At 38.4% G+C, this 16,336-nt stretch overlaps 1 protein-coding gene across 1 annotated transcript in view; it reads left to right on the top strand.

The window, feature by feature from the left end:
- SNTB2 (syntrophin beta 2) overlaps window positions 1-16,336 on the top strand; it is an 80,461-nt gene that overhangs the window by 31,317 nt on the left and 32,808 nt on the right. Inside the window, exon 2 of the mRNA XM_090260043.1 lies at window positions 11,906-12,119. Coding sequence (XP_090116169.1) covers window positions 11,906-12,119 — 214 coding nt within the window. The remainder of the gene's footprint in view (window positions 1-11,905; window positions 12,120-16,336) is intronic.

The raw sequence follows: 16,336 nt of genomic DNA on the forward strand, positions 1-16,336 counted from the left end.
TAATCCAAAGTAATTTTTCAGATTCAGCGACTCCCAGTTTGGGGTTTGGGGATTAATTACATAAGGGCTTATAAACATACCTCTTAAGGTACAGCAGTTTCCACAGGGAAATTTGCTGGTAGCTGTCTTCCTTACAAAAGCACTTAAAAATGCAAACCTAAGATGTTTAAAACTTCTTTTTAAACCTTTTATTTTATTTTTAAAAAAAGTTGAAAATCTTGCATATTCTTTTGCAATTTGAAGAAACATTCCAAAGGAAAACACTTTTTAAATTCATTTTTTAAATGTTTATTTTGTAAATGGCCCACAACTAGTTTTACCATATAATAAAGAAGACTACCAAGGAGAAATTACATATTAAATAGTCCCAAGACCCAAATTGTTTCAATCTAGCTTGTTCTGTGTTTGTATATATAAAAAGGTGAAAGCTAATACTTTTGTATAAAAGTAATAGATAGCTATGTTAGAATTTGATTGAAGCCTAAAACATCTTTTTTGCAGTTTACATAAATTTATTATAAAAATCCATAATTTTAAAATATCAAAATTTTGATTGCTGGGGACAAATTTCAGAGCTACCTAATTTTTAATGTATTTGGACCTGTTCCACTATGCATCAGAGGTTTAAAAGGAAACTTGAGGTCTCCTTTTCATACTAATAGTAATTTGAGAACTTCAAAAAGGATATGTAACTCCTACTTTTATTGACTTGGTCAGGCCTTGGATTGAAATGGAGAAGGAACGGTGGGTAATGAAGGGAATTGAAAATCCCAGGACCAACATAAACCACAGCTTTTTTTTTAAAACCCAAAAACATTGAAATCACATCTTATAAACACATGTACTGCTTGCTTCTGAGGCCTTCTTTGGTTTCTTTGTGGGGGATTGTTTTTCCCTCCAGATAGCTAGCCAGAAGAAAGGAACTGATTTCGCAGAGTTAAATGATAAGGCAGTAATGGGAAATCAAGTATGGCTTTGGAAATGCTGATACAACAAATCCAAGGAACTGTAACTCAAATTTTTGTTAGCTCTGTGGTGATTGTCTTGTAACTCCTCACTGTTAAAACCTCACAAATCACTCTTCCCATGTCTTCAGACAAAAGGGAAGAAAAGTATAAAGAGACAAGGATTTTCTGCTTTTAAAGAAAAGAAAATAGTAATATCCTGCATTTGTTGAGGCAGGGGATCAAGATTGGGTAGGCATATATACATATTATTTTTCACCCATTAAAATAGCAAATACTGTTTTAATAAGATTTCTTGATGTTGGCAAGTGTACTGACATGGACAGCCTCATACACTGCTGGTGGGAACATAAAATGGAACAATCCTTTTAAGAATTTGCAATATTTATCATGAACCTTGAACATTCCATTGACGCAGTAGTTTATCTCCTTAAAAAATATGTTTGTTATTATATTATTTAATGCAAGTGCCCAATAATTATGGGATGCCTAAATAAATTATGGTAAACACATAATAGAATGCTGCTAGATATTTTAAAATAATGCTTATGAAGAGTTTGTGTAACATGGAAAGATGTATGTTACTAACGAAAGGACTAAAACTTCTGGAAGGAAATTGGTGGAATTAGAAATTTTAATATTTATCTTTATTCTCTTTTCAGTATTTTTCAGTTTAATTATCTGAGAGTAAAGGATGAGGCCAGTGGAAAGAAAACTGGTGGTTGTCAGGGTCTGCAGGAAAAGAGTGGGGCGTTACTGTTTAATGGGTACAGAATTTCAGTTTGGGAAAATGAAAAAGTTGTTATGCCACTGAACTGTACACATAAAGATTAGTTAAGCGCTGACTGGTGTGGCTTAGTGGATTGAGCATCATCCTGCAAACCAAAGGGTCACCAGTTTGATTCACAGTCAGGGCACATGCCTGGGTTGCCGGCCAGGTCCCCAGTTGGAGGAGTGTGAGAGGCAACCGATTGATGTTTCTGTCACACATCAATGTTTCTCTCCCTCTCTTCCCCTCTCTCTGAAAATAAATAAATAAATAAAATCTTTTAAAAATTTTGGTTAAAATGGTAAATTTTATGTTATGTCTGTTTTACCACAATTGCAACAACAAAGGCCATTGAAATGACTTGTGTGATCCAGAAGCATGTTGGCAGCGGCAATTGAGCGGAGTAGGATTAGACAAAAAATTCCGAGGTGGGATGGGATGGTTGGGCACTTGCCTGGATGTGGGGACTAAGGAGAGGGAGGAGTCTGCAAAGGATTCTGGAAGTGGCTCCCAAAGCTCGATTGGGTATGAGAATCAATCACTTTTAATAAAATACAGATTATTGGGCTCTGTGGCTAGAAAGATGCTAATGCTAATAACTAAAACAATGCACACAGGAGGAAATTAAAGATAATGAAATTAGTTTACCTTTGGATATGTTGAATTTGAAGGATGAGGACAGCGTCCAGGTGGAAGGAATTGGGGCCAACCAGAGAAGTTGGTTCTAGACATCCAGCATTGAAAGTTGCTAGGGACTAGAAGATAACAATGAGAAGAAAGTGCTAAAATCAGAGCCTTGGGGAACAACTACATTGTAGGGACTGGAAGAGAAACAAGGCCTTAGAATATAATGGCACAAAGGAGAAGTAAAAAATAGTTGATAGAGTGCATTGTCAGATGTTTGAATGATCAAGAATAAGGATTGAGAAAGAGCCTTTGGATTGGGTGAGAAAACATTAATGACTCTTTAGAATTCAGTTTTGTTCAGAATCGTTAAGGAGCAACAGGAGAAAATAGAAACAGTAAGCATAAACATTTTTTTTTTCAAGAAGTGGTAAAGAGAGGAAGGAACCAAGTCAGGGTTAGTAAGATCAAAGCAAGGCTTAAAAAAAAATTTTTTTTTAACCTGAGTGTTTCATTTGTTAGCGTGGTACATCCTCCCCCTCCTCCCTGACCTCCCCGGTTAGGGATGCTGTGCAAAGGGGTGAGAGTACAGCCTGTTCCCAGCCTTGCATGTAGAGCTAGGATTCAAATCCACATCTGTTTGACTCCAGATTCCGAGCAGAAACACAGTCGTATGTTTCTAGAGGACTGGCAAAGTCCAGAATCTTGAAAGACCAAGCTGTCTGGGAGATCTGAATTCCTCATCACCCGAGACACGGTAACCTCCAGCCTCTTAGATGACAAGCCTTCAGGTCTTGTCAAAGGGAAGAGGAGTACTTCAGACAATCCCTACAACAGGCTGCCTCTGTCAGTCCTTTGAGTGGCCTGTCTTGACCAGTAGCCTGCATTTTCTTTTCTTTTTTTTTAAAGTATATTTTATTGATTATGCCATTACAGTTATCTCAATTTTTTCCCTTTGCCCCCCTCCACTGGTACCCCTGTTTCCTCCAGCAATCCCCCATTTAGTTGATGTCCATGGGTCCTGCATATAAATTCTTTGGCTTCTCTATTTCCTATACTACTCTTAACATATTCCTGTCTACTTTGTACCTACCAATTATGCTCCTTAATCCCTGCACCTTTTCCCATATTCTCCTTCCTCCTTCCCAGCTGATAACCCCTCCAAATGATCCCCATACCTGTGATTCTGTTCCTATTCTGGTTGTTTTCTTAGTTTGTTTTCGTTTTCATTTTTTTAGGTTCTGTTATTGATAGTTGTGAGTTTGTTGTCATTTAAATGTTCATAGTTTTGATCTTCTTTTTCTTAAATAAGTCTCTTTAACATTTAGTATGATAAGGGCCTAGTGATGATGAACTCCTTTAGCTTTACCTTGTCTGGGAAGCATTTTATCTGCCCTTCCATTTTAAATGATAGCTGTGTTGCATTAGAGGAATCTTGGTTGTTGGTCTTTGCTTTTTATCACTTTGAATACTTCTTGCCAGTCACTTATCGCCTGCAAAGTTTCTTTTGAGAAATCAGCTGATAGTCTTCTGGGAACTCCTTTGTAGGTAACTCTCTTCTTTTCTCTTGGTGCTTTTAAGATTCTCTCTTTATCTTTAACCTTTGGCATTTTAATTATGATGTGTCCTGGTTTGGTCTTCTTGGAGTCCAACTTGTTTGGGACGCTTTGTGTTTCCTGGATTTATATGTCCATTTCCTTTGCCAAATTAGGGAAGTTTTCTTTCATTATTTTTCACAGAAGTTTTTAATTTCTTGCTCTTCCTCTTCTCCTTCTGGCACCCCTATGATTTGGATGTTGGTACGTTTAAAATTGTCCCAGAGGCTCCTAGTCCTCTCCTCATTTTTCTCAGTTCTTGTTTCTTCTTTCTGTTCTGCCTGTTTCTTGCTTATGTTCCAAATCATTGATTTGAACCCCGGCTTCCTTCCCTTCACTGTTGGTTCCCTGTGGATATTTCTTTATTTCAGTTAGTGTGGCCTTCATTTCTTCCCTTATGCGTTTGCCATACTTAATGAATTCTGTGAGCATCTTTATCACTAGTGTTTTGAACTCTGCATCTGATAGGTTGACTGTCTCTGTTTCATTTAGTTCTTTTTCTGGGGTTTTATTCTGTTCTTTCATTTGAGCCATATTTCTTTGTTTCCTCAATTTGGCAGCCTCCCTGTATTTGTTTCTGTGTATTAGGTAGAGCTGCTTTGACTCCGTCTTGACGCACCTGTTACATTTTATGGGGTGGAGACTTAGGTGATCACCAGGGTGGGGCAACCCACTTCCCTGCTTCGTGGCTCTGTATGTGCAGGAGGGGTTGGAGAGGGGACAATGCTGCTGCCTGGCTGCTGGAGGCTTGCTCAGCACTCGCCTTGTTTCCAGTCACTTCACCCATTTCTCATATGCAAGTGGCGTCCCTCTCGCTGTTGCCCTGGTGGTAGTTCCCAGAGTAGGTGGTTCTGCATATGTTCTAGGATCATGCAGGCCCTTTAAATGGACTCTCCTGAGAGACTGGCAGTTAATTTCTTGGTGCTGGAACCCTGGGCTGTGGGGTCTGGCCTGGGGCTGTGATCACCTGCTTCCCAGGTATCCCTCTCTATTTTTATCCACCACACGCAAATGTGGGACCGCCTATCCCACCAGCTGCCACTGCCTCACTGCCACCATACTGTCCTCTCCAACCTGGCTCCCTGGCTCTGCCCCTCCTACCCGTCTGGATGAATATGGCTTCTTTAATTCCTTGGTTGTTGGACTTCCATACAGTTCAATTTCCTGGCAGTTCTGGGTATTTTTTATTTTGAGGTTAGTTGTGATCCTTATGGTTGTGCAAGGAGGCAAAGTGTGTCTGCCTATGCCTCCATCTTGACCAGAAGTAAGCAAGGCTTTTTTAGTTTGGATAAACTTGGTAATATTTTAGGCCAGTATTTCTATGGAATACTTGTCTCTCATGGATCTCCAGTCTCTTTTGCTGTTCCTTCTCTTCTCCTAGCCCTTTAATAGTATAATATCCTCTTTTTTACCTGTACTCACTCCCTTGATGATTGTGCTAGAAAGTCTTCCATTTGCCCCTCTAGGTCCACTTCTCTTCTCGACTTGCTTTCTCTCCAGGAGGTGACCTGCATGGACTAGTCAACAAGCTTCCTAGGATGCCGGAGGGAAAGAGGTTGGAACATTTATCCCCTCACCTCCCAATCTGCAGGGTAGCTTCAGTCTGGCTTAAGTAACTGGAAGTCACTGCTACTCTCAAGTCAGCCCTCTACAGGGCTCTGTCCTTACAGGTCTGGTAACCACTTCCTCTCCCAGTCCCCTCAGGCCTTGGTGTGGAAACGGTATCACACTCTTATTTTCCCTTGTGGTTTCCCTGAACTCTTGCCTACACCTTTATAAATTGTCCCTGTATTAACTCTGTGCCATTCATTTCCTGCTGGGACCTTAACGGATACAGTGATCTTATCCAGTCTCGTGACTTTAAATATCAACCACATACCAACAATTCCCCAACTTACAGATCCAGCCCAGACCCATCTCCTGAACTGCTGACTCACATATCTGGCTGCCTGCTAGATGTGATTGTCTAATATGTCTCAACTTACTGATCTTTCCTCATAAGCCTGTTGATGGCAACTCTTATCCTTCCAGTTGCTGAGGACAAAAAAATCTTAAAATCATCCTTGATTCCTCTCTTTTTCTCACTCCCCTTATCCAAGCTCAAGATATCCGAGTAGGGCTTCTTTTAGTCCGGAATCTGGCCACTTCTCACCACCCGCTCTCCTATCATCCTGGTTTAACTACTGTAATCTCTCACCTCTAATACATCCCTGTTGGTCTTCCTGCTTCTACTTTAATCTCTTTCACTTTATTTTCAGCATAGTAGTGAAAATGATTGAAATACAAGTTAGAGCACATCACTCTGCTTAAAACCTCTCAATGGCTTTCTCTTTCAGAATAAAAGCCAAAGTCCTTAAGATGATCTACACCATCTGCCTCCACCCTTTACCTCTGGGACCCCAATTTCTGTTCTTTCCCAGTATTACCCTGCACTAGTCATACTGGCTTCCCTTACTGCTTTTAATATGGTTCCCTCTGTCAGGAATGCTTCTCCCAGATATCTGCATAACTAACCCCCCCCCCCCACTTAAGTTTTCATTCAAATGTGGTCTTAATAAGGCTTACCCTAACCACCTTATTTAGGATGGCAAATTTACCCCCCACCCCACACTCCTGATCCATCTTCCCTTAGTGTTTTTCCTTTTCTGCAACACTTAATGTCTTCTAACATGCTGTATAATTTACTTTGTACTGTTTTATTTTTAATTACCATACAGTAAAATTTCCGCTGGTCCCCCCTTATGGTATACAGTCCTGTGAATTTTAACACATGTATAAATTTTTATGTCCGTCGCCACAGTCAGGATATAGGACATTTCCATGCTCCAAAAAATGATAATAATCACATATTCACCCCTGGCAACCTGTTCATCATAGTGTGTCTTTTCAATAATGGGATCATGCAGTATGTAACATTTTGACACTGGCTTCTTTTATTCAGCATAACAACTTTGACATTTATCCCAGTCGTTGAGTGTATCAGTAATGCGTTCCTTTTTATTAGCTAGTATTCTGTACTGTCGCTATACTGCAGTCTATCCATTCACCCACTGAAGGAAATTTGGGTTGTTTCCAACTTCCAGGGTACTTATGAATAGAACTGCTACAACATTCATGTACTGGCTTTTATGTGAACATAAGTTTTTGTGTCTTTGGAATATAATTTACTTATTACACTCATCTTTTTTGCGTGTTTTGTTCTAAGTATTATTCTTACTTTCTAAAATAATTCCTGGCACATACCAGGAGCTCAACAAATTGGTGACTATGCAATGTTACTTTAAAATGGAATGGTATAGTGAAACCTGGGTTACTCTGAACACATTCAGGGTTTACGTCGCCAGAACCTAGACTGCAGCCTACTCAAAGCCCAGGTGGCAGGAGACTTGAGTTGACAGACACTTCATAGTTGAGAATGTAAAGGTCTTTTTACTGAGAGTAAGTAATTCCTCCCTAATGTTTTTGGTGACCGTCTATCAGATTCCTCATTTGGAGGAGGAGCTTGGGATGAGGTTAAGGAAAAGCCCCTTGGGAGAATACTTTAACAGTGATGTCAACATAACTCATTTGTGAGCAAAATGAAAAGCCAGCTCTTCCTCCCTGAGGATAACCCAGAAACAAACTTGCTTGCAAAAGCAGGGGATATAATGGCACCACTCTCACCACATTGTTTGACCCATTTAGTTTCTCTTAAACTCGTAGTAATGTCACCAGATGGGATTAAGAAAAAGAGAATTTTTAGAGATAAAGAGGAAAATAATGATTATGTAAGAGGTTGATGTTTATAAGGGAAGGTAATTGATTTACTGGAATATTTGTGTTAACAGCCATAGCCTATGTCTGACTGTGAAGTATCTTTTGGATAAACTTTTAAGTGAAATTCAATTTAAAAATCATTTGCTGCCTCATGCTCCAAACCAGGATAGCAGTGTACCTTGTTAAAATACATGGACCTGCTATAACCCTATTCGTTAGAGCATGGACTTCAGTAAGAATCAGTTGGCTCTTGAATCCCATCCAGTGCATTTTGGTTTTTGAAGGCTCAGCAAGATTTCACTTTAAGGTGGCTTCATGTTTCAAGTTTGAGCAAGGTTTTAGAATAAGTTTCCTTCATTTATTAAATAGGGTTGGGTTTTTTTTGGTATAAATGATATATACTTATAAAATTTTCAAATATACAGAACTATATGAAGAAAAAAAGCCCATATATATAATCATTATTGATATTTTGTTTGTTTTTTAAGATTTTATTTATTTTTAGAGAGAGGGGAAGGGAGGGAGATGGAGAGGGAGAGAAACATTGTTTTGTGAGAGATTGGTTGCCTTTCACACGCCCCCATATGGGGACTCAGCGTACAACCCAGGCATGTGCCCTGACCAGGAATCGAACCCAGTATTCCTTCAGTTCACAGCCTGGTGTTCAATCCACTAAACCACACCAGCCAGGGCACATTATTGTTATTTTGATGAAAACCCTTCCAGATATCTTTCCAGGTGGGTGTATAGTACATGTGTATGTTTTTATTACTCTAAAAAGAAGGAGCTACAATGATGCTTTTAGGGTAAGGGAAAGCCCCCTTCTTTTTCTTTTTCTTTTTCTTTTTAATTTTTATTTATTTTAAAAGAGAGAAGAAGGGAGAGAGAGGGAGAGAAATATCAGTTTGTTGTTCCACTTATTCATACATTCATTGGTTGATTCTTGTATGTGCCCTGACTGTGGATCAAACCCACCACAACCTTGGTGTATCAAGATGATGATCTAACCAACTGAGCTACCTGGCCAGGGCCTCCTTCATTTTCAATATGAGTGATCAGTACACAGAAGAAAGAAAATTAATTTCAGCACCTAAAACACTGCAAACATCAGTGTTTAATTAAACATTTTGAGGATGATCTTTATCAGGGAGAAAGAAATAATTCCGAAATATATTGAGGGTTCTAAGTTGACCTGACTGCCATGTCGGGTATAGAGGTTTTGCTTATTTATCCAAGTATCCAGGTTAAAGCACTGTGGCAACTTGGATGGTCTAAGTTTAGAACTAAAACAACATCATTAACTTTACATCTTCCCCAAATCTCAGGTGAATTAGAAATAGATGTCTCTTTACAATTCTTCGGTCATTGTGGATGGCCAGTTAGAGGGGGGTATGGGCATCATTGTCATCAACTCAAGTGAAACTCATTGCTCGCTGTAAGCCATGCAGTAGGCTGTGTATGCAGTAGGCTGTGTATGTATGTCTTTTATTTAAATGTGTTCAATAATCAGTCTAGTGATGCTACTGTGGGATTGAATGGAATTCTGAGTAGATCAGAAAGGGTCCTTTTCTAACCACTATAATAGTCAAGAATTGTCATTCAGAATGTCTTTAATTTTCCCCAGTTAGCAGCCCAAAAGTTGGTAGATATACTACCTTAAATCGTTTAAAAAGCAAGTGACTGGAAACTAGGAATTTCTGCCAAAGTTCTTGTGATCTAATCCTCTCTTGAAAGTACAAAGCTAAAGCATGTATTGAAATGCCTGAGTCAGCTTCTCAAGGGATGTACTGGCTGTACCCCTGCTCATTTTTCTAGGATGAAAAAATCTCCTTGGTGACCTGGGCAGCTAGCTAGCTTTTAACTCTCTCCACCTAGAAATACATGTATTATAACTATGCATAAAAAGCGCACACACATATATATGAACACACGTAAACTATATCTAAATGCTGGCATAATTTTAAAAGGATGCTTTATGGTTATTTTCTAGAATTATGCTTAATTTTCACAGATCTTATTTAATAACTAAGAAGAAAATAACTTCTGTTGATTGCTGTTTAAAAGTTTTAACCTCTCTAACTTTCTAATTTAGGGAAGGAAAAGAAAGGTACCTACTATTTATCGAATGTCTAATATATCCCTAGAAGTTTTACGTGTTTAATGTTAACTTCCATTTTATAGATGAGGACCTCAGAACAGGAAAGTGAGGTCAGAGCTCTGAGGTAGCAAGCACAGTTAATATTTGAACCAGGCCAATATGATTATAAAGGTCTCTGTACCACTGCATCATGCTATAGAATGAACTGTAGAATGCTAGGCTTATAAAAAGACTACTTATTATTAATATTGTTCAGTAAAAAATACAAGGTGCAGAACAGTAAACATAATATACTGCCACTGTGTGAAATGTGTGTATACATATATTCATGCATGTGTCCGTTTTACATGTGCTTAGCATTTCCAGTATACCTCTGGAAGACCATATAATGGGAATTGGGTTGCTAGAAACCTAGACTTTTTATTATAAAACCTTTTATACTGTTGAATTTTGTTTTATGTGAATATTTTACCTATTCAAAAAAGAAACTTTTAAAGACGATTGTTAGCTATGTTTTTAGAAACATTTGATTTTTAGAGAGAGGAGAAGGGAAGGAGAAAGAGAGGGAGAGAAACATCGATGTGAGAGAAAAATATTTCTCTGTTGCTTCTCATATGTGCCCCAACTGGGGACAAAACCCACAACCCAGGCATGTGCCCTGACCAGGAATCAATTGGGCAACCTTTCATTTTGCCAGCTGATGCCCAACCAGCCGCATCAGGGCTGTTTGTTAGTAAAGTTCCATAGGCTTGTAGAACTTCTAAGCTGTAAAATGTTAATGCTAGCTACTATAGTGAAAAGCACTGATAATGATAATACCTTTCAAGTTTTCCATCCCCGTGATCTGCTCTAATGACCTCCCACTTTGGAATTTGAGAGGGAGGTAGAATACAATATAACATATTGATGTTAGCAGAGGTAATGGTGACTGATTCATCTGCATTCAACTATTTATTTATCTTTTTAGGGCTATTTAAGATTTTAGTAATCTTTGGTTTATCTAGTTTTTGAAACAAGAACACTGCTTCAAATGACAGTAGTTACCAGTCGTGCCTGAGTTAAAAGAAGTATTTTATATGATTCCTAAAATTAAACTTTAAAACATTTCCCATCTACTAAAAGCTATATTTTAATTTGAGGCCACCATTAATGGAAATATCTTATTTTTGAATACACTTATTTTTATACTTGTTTTCCAAACTGTAATGATCTGTTTGCATAGCTGCCTTCCTTGCTAGCCTGACCATTCATTGAGGGCAGGGCGCACGCCTCATTTGCTCTTGTTTCTCAGTGCCTGACCTAATGCTTCACACTTGGTAGGTAGCTAAAAATGCTGATGGAATTGAATCGAAGTGAACTAGAGATACTTAGCTTAGTCCAGAGAAGAGATATTTGAAGGTGTTCTCAGGTAGAAGAGATTGTTCTATATGGCTTCAACGGACAGAAAACCGATGAGTGGAAGTTTCAAGGTTTCTAAATGTTGACTCATCTAAAGCTAGATGATGCTGTCCCTGGGGGTACTGAATCTGTCACCAGGATATTCATTCATGGCTGGTCAACTACTGAGGCAAATCAAGTTTGTTCCTTCACTCATTTATTGAAAAATTTATTAAAACAGATACTGTTCTAGATATTGGATGCCAAGATTCGATAAATCATAACTGCTGCCTTGGGGAACTCAACAACCAGCAGGAGAACAGAAGTTTTAGCAAAGGATTACGACCCAGGGTTCTAAGAGGTTGTTACAGAGGTGTAGTGTTAATAATCTGGAGAGTGTGGACGGGAAAGGCTGCTGAGGAGGTGACTCTTGAGTTGAGTTGACCAGGCAGACAAAGGGAGAAAGGAGTGTCCTAAGCAGATGGAACAACACATGCAAGCTTAGAAGTTAAAGTTTTTAGAATAGCGATGCTCTTTCATTTGGATTACATGCCCTTATAGGACCCTCCAATCCCTAAGGTTCTGTGTGCTGGCTCTTTAACTCAGTGTTTTGTTTTGTTTTGTTTTACCATGTCAGATATTTCGTGAATGTGTGTATTTTAGTTGTCATTTTTTATTGGAAGCAAAAATACTAATTTTCTCCTTTGATTTTTGTTCATAGTCAAGTTCATCCGAGAAGTAACACCGTATATCAAGAAGCCATCATTAGTGTCAGATCTGCCATGGGAAGGTGCAGCTCCCCAGTCACCAAGCTTTAGTGGCAGTGAGGACTCTGGTTCTCCAAAACACCAGAACAGCACCAAGGACAGAAAGGTCATTCCTCTCAAAATGTGCTTTGCTGCTAGAAACCTAAGCATGCCGGATCTGGAGAACAGGTGAGCTGTACCTGAGCAGAACATCATACTTACAGTTTTGCAAACTTAGACATGTTGCAATATTATTTATGCATACTATTATGCTATAATATTCCTGACTAAATTACACAGAGGAAAACAGTCTGAGATGAGAGAATAATTTTTGGCTTTCCATATTTAAATTACTTCACACATTTATGTACAGTACATATATGGAAAATTTTTGGACAAACGAGAAGCTTAATGATGTATACTCCTGGGGAGTAAAATGGGGTTAGAAGGAATGAATCTTATTGATTTTAGAGGGAGATGAAGGGAGGGAGAGAGATATTGGTGTGAGAGAGAAACATTGATCAGCTGCCTCCTGTATGCTCCCTGACCAGGGGCCAAACCCGCAACCTAGGCATGTGCCCTGACTGGGAATTGAACCCACAACCTTGCTCTTTACAGAACAATGTCCAACTAAGCCACACCAGCCAGAGCTGTAGTCCTAGTCTTAATGCTGCAAAGTGATTTGTTTCTACTTTTTACTTGAAATACCAAAATTTGCAAATAATTAACATTTTGTTTAATATAATTTGAAAGAGAGGCAAGGTTATTCCTTTATTGCTCTTACTTGCATTCCAGAGAAAAAGAAAAGCAATAGAATTACGGGTACCTGACAGAGTTATGCATAACTTATACCCACAGGAATGTGAGCATCTATACTGTCTTGGCAGAAAAAAATGTTGAGAACTATTGATTAATTAGGCAGGAATTAGGATGATGGTCTTTGTAACTTTGGTCAAGCTGTTTTCCAGAAGCCTTGGTTTCCTCCTGTATAAAATGAAGGGGTATGTAAGGATTATATAAGATAATGATTGTAAAATTGGCCGAGTGAGCTTTCAATATGCTATAGGTGCTGTTAGTGTCCTTGTGACCTTAAATAAGTCCCTTAATTTCTCTGTCCTGTTTTTTTTTTTTTTTTTCTGTCTGTAAAATGGACATAATAATATCTGCTCAACTACACTCTTTAAAAACTACTTCAAGGATAAATAAGATAACATCTATAAAACCACTTGAAGCTCTTTGATCCTTAAATTTATCTCCACTCTGTTAAGGGAAGTGTCACGGCAGGTGACACAGCTACAACGTTTGAAGCCGTGCAAAACCAAACCAAAAGCAGTTCATACAAGAGCAGCAAAAATAAGTTTCATGAGGACGTATGTCACCAAGACACTTACCAAATTGCAGCTTTATATAACTGACTATGTTTCAATTTGAAAATCTTTATCTTCCACATAGTCTCATGTAAAACTCTTAAGCAAGAAATAAGCTTAGATGTTCCCTAATCTGGAACATACTTGTGAAGTTGTTTTTAAGTCATAGGTAGGCATGTGGCTTCCCATCATTCTTTATTTTTTTCCCTAATATTATGAAAATCTTCAAACATGTAGCAAAACTGAAAGAATTTTATAATCAATGTTCATTTCCCACCAACTAGATTCTGCCATTAACATATTGCTATACCTACTTTATCACAGATTGGCCCGTCCATCTATTCATCAATCCAGATTTTTTAAATGCGTTTTAGAGTTAATTGCAGACATTAATAAACTTCCCTCTAAATATTTAAGCATTCATTTAAATAACTAGAGTTCAGTGTTTAATTACAGTTTTTTTTTTTTTCCTTTGGGGTAATATTTACATACAATAAAATGCACAAATCTTAAGTTTTTTTTAATCCTCACCTGAGTATATGTTTATTGATTTGAGAGAGAGCTGGAGAGAGAGGGAGAAACATCAATGTGAGAAACATCAATCAGTTGCCTCCCATATACACTGCCGAATGGGGATTGAACCTGCAACCTAGGTATGTGCCCTGACTGGGAATGGAGCCTGCACCCTTTTGGTGTAGAGAACAATGCTCCAATTTACTGAGCCACCTGGCCAGGGTGCAAATTATAGCTTTTGACAAATGCATAAAATTATATAACCCAAATGTATCAAAATAGAGAATATTATCATTACCGCGGAAATTTTTTTTTTTAAGATTTTATTTCTTTACTTTTAGAGAGAGGGGAAGGGAGAAAGAGAGGGAGAGGAACATCCATGTGTGGTTGCTTCTCATGCGCCCCCAACTGCGGACCTGGCCCACAACTCAGGCATATGCCCTGACTATAAATCGAACAAGCAAAACCCTTTGGTCCTCAGACCTGCGCTTCATCCACTGTGCCACATCAGCCAGGACACGCCTGGAAAGTTTTTGTGACTCTTCTCAGTCATTTGTCTCTCCTGCTTCCCAAAGCAGCTACTATTCTGACTTTCTGATTAGTTCTAACTATCCTAAAACTTCATATAAGTGTAATCATATCATGTGTATTCTGTTGTGATAGAATTCTTTACTCCCTGTAAGGTTTTTAAGATTCACCCATCTGCTCTGACTGATGTGGCTCAGTTGGTTGGGCTTCGTTCTGCAAAGCAAAAGGTTGCCCGTTGGATTTCCGGTCAGGGCATGTGCCTTGGTTGTGGGTTTGGTGCCCAGTCAGGGCACATACAAGAAACAAACAACCGATCAACATTTCTCTCTTACATTGATGTTTCTCTCCCTCTCTTCTTCCCTCCCTTAACCCCTCTCTCTAAAAAAAAAAAAAAAAAAATTCCTCCATCTTGTTGCATGTATCAGTGGTTCTTTCTCTTTGTTGCAGAGTACAGTAGTCCCTTGCTATATCGCGGTTCACTTATCGTGGCCTCACTGTATCGTGGGATTTTTTAAAATATATTTAATTACTTATCGCGGATTTTTCACTATATTGTGGGGTTCTGCGGTGCTGTATATGTATGTTGTTAAAGTTACGCAGGTTTAAGGGTGTAGAATATGTTTAAGAACATAAGTAGTGTTTATAAAAGTGTGGAAAAGGTTAATAAGGGTGTGGGAAAGGTTAATAAGGGACTGGGAACGGTTTCTAAGTGTGTGGGAAGGATTTATAAAGCCTTAAAATATATATAAATACTAAAATAAATGTAAGGTTCCTACTTCGTGGATTTTCACCTATCGCGGGGGGGTCTAGAATGTAATACCCGTGATAAGTGAGGGAATACTGTAGTGTTGTTGTATGAATATATCGCACTTTATCCATTTTCATGTTGATGGACACATGAGCTATTTCCAATTTGGAGCTAATATTAATAAAGTTACTGTGAATATTTTTATACAACTCTTTTTGTGGGCATACACTTTCATTTCTCTCAGGTAAATTCTTAGGAGTGGAATTGCTGAATCAAAGGGTAGGTGTATGTTTAGTTTTTTAGAAAACCGCCAGACTTTTCCCCAGAGTGGCTGTGCCATTTTACATCCCCACCAACAATGCAGGAGAGTTTCTGTTGCTTCACATCTTCGCCAACATTGGTGATGTCAGTCTTTCTAATACTAACTATTCTGATGGGTATATAGGAATCTCTTTATGGTTCTTTTATCTTCTAAAAGAAAAACTTACTTGACATGAGAGGGAAGCATCCTTTTCTTCTGTCTTACTACTCTTTCTTAGTTTCACATGCACTATGCAGAGCTGGAAAAAAGGGCTGACCATCAGAATGAGTAAGTAAGGAGGAAGAGGAAGTTTATTTTCTTCCTCCACCTTGAGTTCTCAAGACCTCACTAGATGCTTCTGATAGTTATAAACAGTTCATTCTGGAAATGAAAGCTAAATAAATAATGATGAAGTTCAGGGAGAGAACATGAGCCAGTTCCATAGCAAACAGCACTGTGGGCAGTGTGGAATTTAGCAAGAACAAGGTGTTCTTAAACACTGCTTTTCAGAAATGTAAACCTGTTTCCTTTGAGCAGGTTCACAATGTTTTGTTCATCTTCATGTTGGCTGTTTTCCATGTAGAAGGTAAATTTTGGCTTTATGACATAAAACAATGTGATTATTACTAAACTGAACACATAAGTTATGTCAAAGACTTTACTGAACGGAAGAAATAAGAAGACTAGACTTACTCAATCCTTTGCTTCTGTGTACCTAAACATTGATTTGATTTATATGATCAAAATGGAATTGCATTTCTCAGGAAATCCTCGGTGGTTTGACTAGAAGCCAAAACTCTTTGCACTGTAGCTGTTTCCTCCTCTCCTGTGGACCCAGACAATTACTGGCAGACTGCCTCCAAATAATTGTTAGAAGAGTTTTCATATGAATTTTTCTTTTAAAACAGCAGTAGGCTTTAGGAAATACTTTGTCCCCTTTATTATGTGT

This window comes from Furipterus horrens, unplaced genomic scaffold (genome assembly GCF_987537825.1).
Source record: "Furipterus horrens unplaced genomic scaffold, mFurHor1.1.pri manual_scaffold_13, whole genome shotgun sequence".
NCBI classification, from domain to species: Eukaryota; Metazoa; Chordata; class Mammalia; order Chiroptera; family Furipteridae; genus Furipterus; species Furipterus horrens.